At 43.5% G+C, this 10,255-nt stretch overlaps 1 protein-coding gene across 1 annotated transcript in view; it reads left to right on the plus strand.

Annotated features, from left to right (window-relative positions):
• The window catches only part of RHEB (Ras homolog, mTORC1 binding), a 46,920-nt gene extending 37,980 nt beyond the window's left edge, over positions 1–8,940 (plus strand). Inside the window, exons 5-8 of the mRNA XM_032244974.1 lie at positions 3,924–3,980; positions 4,090–4,137; positions 4,876–4,957; positions 8,439–8,940. Coding sequence (XP_032100865.1) covers positions 3,924–3,980; positions 4,090–4,137; positions 4,876–4,957; positions 8,439–8,531 — 280 coding nt within the window. The 3' untranslated portion in view covers positions 8,532–8,940. The remainder of the gene's footprint in view (positions 1–3,923; positions 3,981–4,089; positions 4,138–4,875; positions 4,958–8,438) is intronic.
• The last annotated feature ends 1,315 nt before the right edge of the window (positions 8,941–10,255 follow it).

Below are 10,255 nucleotides of genomic sequence, written 5' to 3' on the forward strand. Positions count from 1 at the left end.
TTACTGACTTACAAGAGCACTTTAAATAGTAAAATTATTGGCTCTTTTTGTACAAAGATTTTCTTAATTTCAATTGTATATTTTTAAAATGTGTTTATTGCATATATAACACATGTTAAGCTCTCCTGTGCTCAGTAAATTCTAAGATTTTTCATTTCAGTGCCTGCCATGTGTAAGGCCTTGACCAGAACAAATTTAATGTACCAATAATCTCATGATTAATGTTGGAACTTCATGTTTGTTTGTGAATTCCCATTATTTTACTAGTTTACTTGAAAAACATGATTCAAAGATTGTTTTGTTGTTGGTAAGTATAATTTTATTCTAGGTGATTTTTAGAAAAATTGCGTTGGTATTACTTTACAAATTGTTACTTTGAGGCTAATTAAAATAGTAGGTAGAAAATTTTCTTAGTGCATCCACTTTTTTTTTTAATCTCTTTTTTGGGGGGTACAAATTAGATGACATTATAGATTCAAGTTGAAAATTAGCATGTGTCACTGGGGAAATTGAAAACTACATTGCGCTGGATTAAAAATATGAAAACATGCTTACTGAGGAACCTTACGTATTTAAGAAAACATTGGCCTAGTGCAAAGCAGAGGACAAAAAGCTTGGTACTGTGTCTTTCAGTGGCACTGTTACAAGTTTTGACCAGGTTTCTCTTTACTAAAATGGATGTGTTTTGTTATATGCCTTTTACCTTAGTAGCTCATAGTTTAATAAGCATTCTCAAATCTCAAACATGAGGGAGTATGAGAAAAGTGGTGTTTTATTTTGTTTTTTTGAAACCTATATGCTGAATACACAGATATTTATGAATATACAAGAAATATGTCAGTAAAACTTTCTGAATGAACCAGTTTGTTGGTCAGAATTATCTGATCCTTTTTATTAAATTTAGCCTCTATTTAAATAACCATTTTCATTATTTGTGAAATAAAACAGAAGTCTCAGATTATTCCTTTATATTGTAAAACCCCTGTAGAACTGTTCTTTCTGAGTAAACAAAGCAAAAATACATTCTATTTCATAATTTCTAGAAATGGAAAAAAGAAAACTGCTTTTGAGAGATGGGTGATTTGGGTTTTCATTTATCCCCACTAACAACTTTGGACAAGTTACTTCACAGTGCCTTTGTCACCCATAAATTGGGTATATTGACATAGGAGAAGACCTCTCTTATCTGAGGCAGCCAGGTTAGTTACTTTAAAACATTGGTTAAGGGCCAGGCGCAGTGGCTTACACCTGTAATCCCAGCACTTTGGGAGGACAAGGTGGGTGGATCATTTGAGGTCAGGAGTTTGAGACCAGCCTGGCCAACATGGTGAAACCCCTGTTTCTGCTAAAAATACAAAAATTGCCTGAGCATGGTGGCAGGCACCTATAATCCCGGGTACTTGGGAGGCTGAGGCAGGAGAATCTCTAACCCAGGAGGTAGAGATTACAGTGAACAGAGATCATGCCATTGCACTCCAGCCTGAGCAACAGAGCAAGACTATGTCTCAAAAAAAAAAAACATTGGTTAAGGGGAAAAAAATCAAAAAGGTGATGTGAATCTCCAGTGTTTTGTAATGCATATATCTACGTTCAGTCACTGGTCTTATGGAATCTTCAAATACCCATCTTTGAATATGAAGCTCACCCACTGCCGTTCAATACGACTATAGCCGCTATTTGTCCATTGTGACTTCTGGTTCAGTTTCTTCCGAGTGAGCTACTTGGGAGACAGTCTACACCTCAGCTATTTACAAATTGGTGTGATTTTTCCCACCAGTCTTTTTCAGTTGGTTTGGCACACCTTATTAAGGTGCAGTGTTTTTAGTAGAGCAATCCACAGTATTCAACTTTGAGTTTTCAGAGAAACAGAAACTGTCTGCGCTCATATTTCAAAACTTTGTAACATAAATTATGACTATGATGAATTTAACTGGCATAAGCAGGTTTGGGAACAAATAGGGCTGTTTTAAATAATGCCTTTTTTTCATAGTGGCTCGTAGTAATAATGAGCATTCTCAAACTTCGGACATGAGGGAGTATGAGAAGAGTGGTGTTTTGTTTTTTAGAAACCTGTATGTGGAATACACAAATACTTACGAATATCCAAGAAATAAGTCTGTACAATTTTCTGAATCAACCAATTTGATTCAGAAAATCAACGATCTCAAAATTTTAGCCACTTAGCACAGTACACATTTATGATCTCACAGTTTTGTGGGTCAGGAATCTGGGCGTGGCCTAGCTGTGTCCTCTGCTTCAGAGTCTCTCGTGGCTGCAGTGTGGGTAGCGCCGGCCCCAGGCTGCCTGCCACACAATCCCAGTTCTTTCAGCTGTGTTTTTGCCCAAGTGGCGACACTTTTAAATGTAGGCAAGTACAGCATGCTGAGGGAACCATGGTTCTATATTGCAAACACAGGTCCCCAGGACACCTGTATCCCATTGTTGACCCACAGCGAGCTTGTAGGGGGGTTACATTTCATTTTTGTTTTTATCAGAGTGACAGCATACATCAATTAAAATAGCACCGTGTGTAATTCATTCAACAAGCTAACTTGTTCTGAAGCTTGTGATGCAACCATGAACAAAGCAGACAAATCCCTGCCCTTGTGGAACTGGTTCTTTCCGGTGTGGGAGACAAACAGTAAAATGACACACGTGAGATAGGATATGTGTGACCATGCTGCCAAGAAAAATAAAGTGGGGAAGGGATAAGAAATAGAAAGGGAATCTGTAAACAGAAGAGGTCTAAGAAGTGACATTTGAGGCTGGGAGCAGTGGCTTATGCCTGTAATCCCAGCTACTTGGGAGGCTGAGGCAGGAGAATTCTTGAAGCCGGGAGACAGAGGTTGCAGTGAGCCGAGATTGTGCCACTGCACTCCAGCCTGGGTGACAGAGCAAGACTCCAGCTCAAAAAAAAAAGTGACATTTGAGGAAAGACTTGGGGCAAGGGATCCCTAGGGAAGGAACATACCGGGCTCACGGAGGGTGACTTCAGAGGCTCTGGCAGTGTTAGAGGAATGGCAGGAGGCCAGTGCAGCTCGGACAGATGGAAGAAGGGACAGAAGGGAATGGAGACAGAGGTCAGGGTTTGGGAGTCACTGGGGCCAAATAGAGATGGCCACCTATCAGAGGACATTGAACAAGGCACCGTCCATCTGCTGCAGCAGAGTTCTCTGGTTGCTGTGCTGAGCCGGGGTGGCCAGGAAGGGTGGAGGATGCAGGTGGACTTGGGCCAGGAGTTTCATACCTGGGTGGCAGCAGAGGAGGGGAGTGAGAGGCCATCAGATTCTAGGTCAGTTTTGAAAGTAGAGCTAGTGATGTGTTGGCAAATGTTTGCATGGGTGTTTTGGGGGGAGGGTGGGGAATGGTTCATGGTCATTTGCCAGCAGTCAGTGGTATAAATAATCCTACTGTGGCAGAGTTTAAGTGATCATTGTGACATGTCAGATGCCCTTCCCGGTGAGAGCCACCTCCAACCTAGAGTCATCAGCATGTTGATCTGATTGAAATCCAAGAGAGATTGGCATCACCCAGAGAATGTATATACCTAGGAAAGAAAACAAGAACAGGCTGAGCGCACTAGGGTACTCTAGAAAAAGCTGTACATGTAAACAGCTGGTTCTTTGCTGAATGAGTTGGGTGATTAAAGTTTGCATTTATGTGGTTTGTCACCCCAGTGATGGGCTTTCCCATTTGAATGCCTTACCTGTTTCACTTTGTACATCCTCAGTCAGGGTTACTAAGTGTCAGATGTGTGCACACGTGAACAGATTGCTAGGAAAAAACAAGAGTTCTTTTTGTTAAGTTTATGTTAAAATGGTGAGTCTGTGACATTTGACATTTTTCCATCTGTCAACATAACATACATTAAAGACTTTGACATTCAAATGGATGTCTAATTTGTGCTTTTTTTTTTTATGTAGTTTTGAAGTGATTAAAGTTATCCATGGCAAATTGTTGGATATGGTGGGGAAAGTGCAGTAAGTAGTACTATTTTATCTGTTTGTTAGAGAAACTGCTTATAGTATCTTCTGAGCAATAAAATCTGGCACTTACTCGTTTATTTTGGCTTTTTTTCCTCATAAATAGAATACCTATTATGTTGGTTGGGAATAAGAAAGACCTGCATATGGAAAGGTATGTAGCTTTTAAATCATTAGTGAAGCCAAGTCTAAGGTGATTTAGTCACTGATGTGTCATTTTAATTATTGTTCTGATGTCAAGAGTATTTTTAGCTGTAGGATTTCTGTTCAGAGATGTTATGGTCGTGTGCAGCAGAAGCAAAAGTGCAATAGAAATCTTTCATTCCTCTAGAAAAGAAAGAGCAAACGTGATAGGAAACTCTCGTTACGTTATCTACCACTTCGCATAGAGCAAACTTGAAAAAGACGTAGTGCTCATTTGTGCAGCAGGTGGGTTTTGAGTGGGGGATTATAGTGGGGAGCAGAGGAGGTGGGTGTTCCATGCCCAAGTAGCTTCATGTCAGAGAGGAAGAGACTCTTACAGCCTGCACGCAAGAGAATTGAGCTTCAAGCCCTTTCACAATTTCCCCTAGCCTTTGGTGCTTAAAATGTAACTGTACAATAGTCAATTGTTACAGATATGGGAGTACTAGAAAATAGGATCATGTTCTCTGAGGTGGAAGGTTCGCTGGAGCATGGATAATCCCGTAAGGCAATGTCTTTTCTGTTCCCCACCTCAGGCGTAATTAAAACACTCCTGTGTTACATTCTTGATGCTAATGTTGGGCCAGGGCATGCTTCTGCTACTTGAGAAAGAAATTGACCAAAATGGAGCCTGTTTCATAAATCAATTATAGATGTTTTACATAATGAAGAGCAAAGTACTTGAACTAGAATTTTACTTTTCCTCTAGGGTGATCAGTTATGAAGAAGGGAAAGCTTTGGCAGAATCTTGGAATGCAGCTTTTTTGGAGTCTTCTGCTAAAGAAAATCAGGTAATGGATTCTGTAAACCCCATTTTGTGTTGTGTTCTCATCAGTCTCAGGGATGTGTTCCTCCCAGTTGGCATTTGACCTCTGTCTTGATCTCTCCTGTGTAACAACATGTAGCCTTCCACCATTTCTTATACCAAGCTTTGTGTTGCTTTAGGAAGATACTGCTTAGGTTTTTACAACTTTGATCAGTATTTTACTTACAGTGAGACCTAGGATATTTGTAGGGTAAACAGAAACTATTAACAAAGGAAATTCTACCTTTTGTAAACATATTTATGTTTTGTATTAATAGCTGGTGCAGAAATAAGTACATACAGGGAAGAAGAAAGAAAGAATTCTATCACTTTGGCACTAATTTTGTAACTGTATCCACTCCCTACCTTTTTTTCTGTTAGATGAAACCAGGTCCGATGCATGTGTTCATTTTTCATTTCTAACATAGGAATGATTAAGCACCATCTTACGAGCATTTAGTACTGGCTTCACCTGCAAATGCACTTTCAAAGGTGTGCTGTAGGAAGGGTGTGGATGCTGCCTCACAATCTTCTGTGAACCTTTTCCTTCCATTGCTTTAGTTTAGACCCCTACACCAAGCTTGTCTCCCACCCCCAATATATTTTTCACCTATAGATTTCTCTTTGCTGCCCTTCACTTTCTAAAGACACACATCTGATGGTGCCATCCTCTGCTCAGACACTGCCAATGAGCTGCCCCGTCTCTGTAGACCCCTTCGCCCGGCCCTGAGTGCAGCCAGTATTGTTCTTTCTAGTTTCTTCTCTCACCACATCCTTCTACTTTCTCCCTTCCTTAAACGCACCATCTACTGTCCCCTCCACCCCACTTTCAAAACATCTCTGGTTTCCCAATGCTCCTCTCCAGTTTAAAAGATCCTTTCTCTAACTATCTACTTATCTTCATGTGGGGTTTTATATTTGGAGTGTGTTTTCAACATGTGATCTTACTTGATCCTCCGGTAAGATGAATAGATTTTCATTTCTCTGAGGAAACTCTAGTGTAGTGAGGGTTGGGTGCCTCTTCCTTGGGAAGGCCGGGAGCCAGCAGCCTTGGCACTCTTCCTTCCCTGCCCTGCCCCTTTCCCCATCACCATGGAGGTTTGTAGGCCTCAAGGCCCCACCTAGATTTCACTTCTTGTTGACCCCTTCTGGAGTCATCCAGCTGAAAGGAATCGTTTCTTCTCTTAGCCCCCTTAATTTGTTCTGAGATCTGAGTCAGTATCATTTACATAAATATTCTTCATAATGTTCAGCACAGTGTTTTTGTATCTAGTAGGTTCATGGTCAACCCAGGTATCCCATAATAGTCAAATCTGTTTCGTTCTGTGTTCAGATATGCAGGGATAATGAATCGTCCTGTGTTCGGATATGGAGAGTGAGTGAGTCAGTCCTTTGTTGGGATATGGAGGGAGAGTGAGACCGTCCCGCGCTGGGACGCCGAGGGAGAGTGAGTCCGTCCCGCGCTGGGATGCTGAGGGAGAGTGAGTCCTCCCGGTGCTGGGATGCCAAGGGAGAGTGAGACCGTCCCTGCGCTGGGACGCTGAGGGAGAGTGAGACCGTCCCTGCGCTGGGACGCCGAGGGAGAGTGAGACGGGCCCGTGTTGGGATGCAGAGGGACAGTGAATCCCTGTGGTTATGTCCTCCTATGTATGGATGAAAGAATAAACAAATCTGTGTAATTGGTACCCAAGTTCCAGATAGCAAGGGATTTATCAAAATCAGCTCAGTTTCTGAGTATGGACAGAATTCAAATAAGAATTGAGATAGTGAAGAGATACCTATATTTTAAAAATTGGATGAAATCAATCATCCATTGAGTGCCTACTATATCCTTCAGATCATGTAGTTGAACCACCTCATTTTAGAATTGAAGAAATTAAGTTTCAGAGAAGTTAAATGATGTTTCTAAGATCACCATCTACCTTACATGGTATAAGAACTAGACTGAATTGTAAATCTCACCCACATCTAGTCCTGTTTTCTCTAATCACTGCTCCCTGTCAATCAGGTGTCCGAAGCCAGTGACCTAGATTAGATACGTGGGGTGGGACCTGGGGTTGGCTTCTGTTAACTAGGAGAACAGATACCTCATTCATAGCAGCAGGACAGAAGGCTGAGGATGGGAGCCCACATTCAAGTGGGTGGGTCTGCTTGGTAGATAGAGGATATGGAGTTCTTTCATGAAGGTGGCTTCCGTTTTCCAGTGAAGTGTGTAAAACAAGGTTTGCAGCTGAGTGTGAGGATGAGGAACATTGAGGAGCAGGGACAAGGCATGGAGCCTTTCTCTGGGGAGTGCCCAGACCCAGGGGTGCAGTCTGGTGGCTAGGCAGCACCAAGTGTCAGCACCAGGTTCCTGGTCAGGAGTGTGAAGTCAGCAGTCGGCCATGTGTGTTTTCCCTGGGCAGTGTTTACAGCATGGCCACAGACACTGTGCTGGCAACACTTGGTAGGGAAGGGAGGTGAAGTGCAGTGACACCATGGTGGACTGCTGAGCCTGAGCTGGCTGAGGGGGAAGGGAAGAGCTAGAAGTGGTTAAGGGACGGGGAGATGTAGTAATCGGGTCAACAGCTCAGGCCCTGTGGGGCTGAAAACTTGCTTCAGGATAGCTATAGAAAGAGCTGGGAAGGTGGTGTGATGGGATGCTGGAAGTTGTTACGTGGTGGTTTTGTGGGATACTGAAAGTACTGGAGTGATGCGGGGAGGGGATTCTTGGTGATGCAAGAACTGGGCACTTTCCGTGGGGCTCCTGAGAACAAGGGCAGCTTTTCATGACCGCAGGATGCATTTAAATGACAGCATCTGACAGTTTCCTCCCCTCTCAGTGTAAGAGGAGTTCTGTTCCAAGTGGCCATGATTCCTCTCTGTGGTGAAGGACTAGCAGGGTTGACCCTGGGCTGAGGCGAGGGCAGGAAGACGGTCAGGAGAGGAGAGGAGAGACCAGGAGGTAGGGAGGGCAGTTTGTGGATTGAAATGAAATTACGCCACAGAGGCGTTGGAGACTGGCATCGTGGCATCTCAGAAGGAGCACAGAGGGGGCCTCCCCCACTTGAGGCCTCATGGTGTCAAGGATGTGAGAGGCAAGGGCTGCTAGAAGAGCGTGTCCCACGGGAAAGAAGGGAAGGTAGCGCCAGAAGTGAAGAGGGACTCTGAGGTCAGAGGACACTTGGGAGGGGGTCGTGGGGTAGAGTGGGACAGGAGATGATGGTAAGCCCAGGAGTGAGGACTCTTCTGGCCTGAAGAAAACGGGGTAAAAAGCGCAATGGGAGGCTGGTTGTGGTCTGGGTCAGTAGGGATGGAGGCAGCTTCCTCACTGGGCGTCGAGGTCCTGAAGATCTGGGGTTCACCAGATCCTCTTCACCTCCACCAGCAGCAGGGCTGGGCAAGCCGCGTGTCCTCCTCAGCTGGTGAAGTACTCTTGGAGTTCAGCCTCACACTAACACTGTGATTGGGTTTCTTTCTTTTTTCAGACTGCTGTTGATGTTTTTAGAAGGATAATTTTGGAGGCAGAGAAAATTGATGGAGCAGCTTCACAAGGCAAGTCTTCATGCTCGGTGATGTGATTCTGCTGCAAAGCCTGAGGACACTGGGAATATCTTCTACCTGAAGAAGCAAACTGCCCGTTATCCTGGAAGAGAAACTATGCTTCTTTTTTCTTCTGTTAACCTGAAAGATATCATTTGGGTCAGAGCTCCCCTCCCTTCAGATTATGTTAACTCTGACTCTGTCCAAATGAGTTCACTTCCATTTTCAAATTTTAAGCAATCATATTTTCAATTTATATATTGTATTTCTTAATATTATGACCAAGAATTTTATTGGCATTAATTTTTCAGTGTAGTTTGTTGTTTAAAATAATGTAACCATCAACATGATGCATATTGTTACACTACTACTAACCAGGCTTCAGTGTGTCAGTGTTGATTTCATTGTGTTAAATGTATACTTGTAAATAAAATAGCTGCAAACCTCGGTCCTTTGTGCTACTTGATGTGGCTTTCAAAGAAGAAAAGCCTTTTCCTGAGTTTCTCGCTTGGCCTTCAGGAAGGCCCCAGGTTGGATTGCAGAAACCAGGGAAGACGTGGCCACGCTGAGGTGCCTGTTCCTCGTGGACGCCCTGGCTGGTGGCTGGCAGATGTTGGGGCTGGGTTACAGCCGACTGAAGCTGAGTGGCCCTGGGGGTCTGTGAGGGAAGCTCCTCCCCAGTGATCAGATTCTCTCCTTCCACTCTCAAATCCTAAACCTTGACTGAAATGCTTCGTGGTTGGGAGGCTGGACTAGGAGGAGGAACTGCTGAGAGGCACGGTTCACCCTCACTCGTAGCTTAGCTCGATGTCTGTGTCGCAGGAGACAATTGAGGAAGCAGCCTTGCCTGCTTCCATCCTAGACCAGCCCGGAGCTCAGTGTTCTGTGTGAGGGTCTCGGGAGCCTCCTTCAGACCCGGACGACAGCCCTCCCTTTCTCCAAGGAGCAGCTGTGAAGGAGAGGAGGGATTTCATTTGCTTGGTGGCTGTCACCTTTTCTGTGAGTCAAACTTGGAGTTGAGCGGTGCTTTTTAAATGATTCCCTTTTGCAGCTAAAGTTTCACAGAGCTATTTCTAATATGTAAGCAAATGTTACCATTGACGTTATTAATAAAATATAGTTTTGTTTTGCAGTTTTTTTGATGAAAAGCTATGTTCTTAAAACACATGCCATTAATTTGGATTTTTAAAATATTTTTGCCTCATTTGCCATTCCAGGATGAAATTTCTGCCTTAGAAGACCTCCACCAAATACATTTTTAAAGAGGATCCACTCTGTCACCCAGACTAGAGTGCAGATCATAGCTCACTACAGCCTCAAATTCTTGGGCTCAAGTGAGTAGCTGGGACTACAGGCACCTATGCCATCATGCCCAGCTAATTAAAAAAAAAAAAGTTTCCAGAGCCAGAGTCTCAGTGTGTTGCCCAGGCTGGTCACAGACTCCTGGGCTCAAGGGCGCCTCCCACCTCAGCCTCCCAAGTAGCTGAGATGGGCCACTATGCCTGGCCAAATAATCACCTTTTAAATAAAAATAAATTTTGACAACACAGTATTGTTACTGTCAGGGTTATTCTTAGGACTAAAAATGTATGAGTGCTAAATGTAAAATGGGTATCTAGTTTATCCAGTTATGTCTATGTAAATGGAACTTACAACAGCATGTTGTATTAGGAACAAGTTCAACTCTCCTGGAGTGGTCCTTTGAGGACTGGACTCCTGATTGGAGGGAGCACAGTGTCATTTCTTGATGTGGTGTACTTCA

This window comes from Sapajus apella, unplaced genomic scaffold (assembly GCF_009761245.1).
Source record: "Sapajus apella isolate SASKATOON/1434 unplaced genomic scaffold, GSC_monkey_1.0 scaffold56, whole genome shotgun sequence".
Lineage (NCBI taxonomy): Eukaryota > Metazoa > Chordata > Mammalia > Primates > Cebidae > Sapajus > Sapajus apella.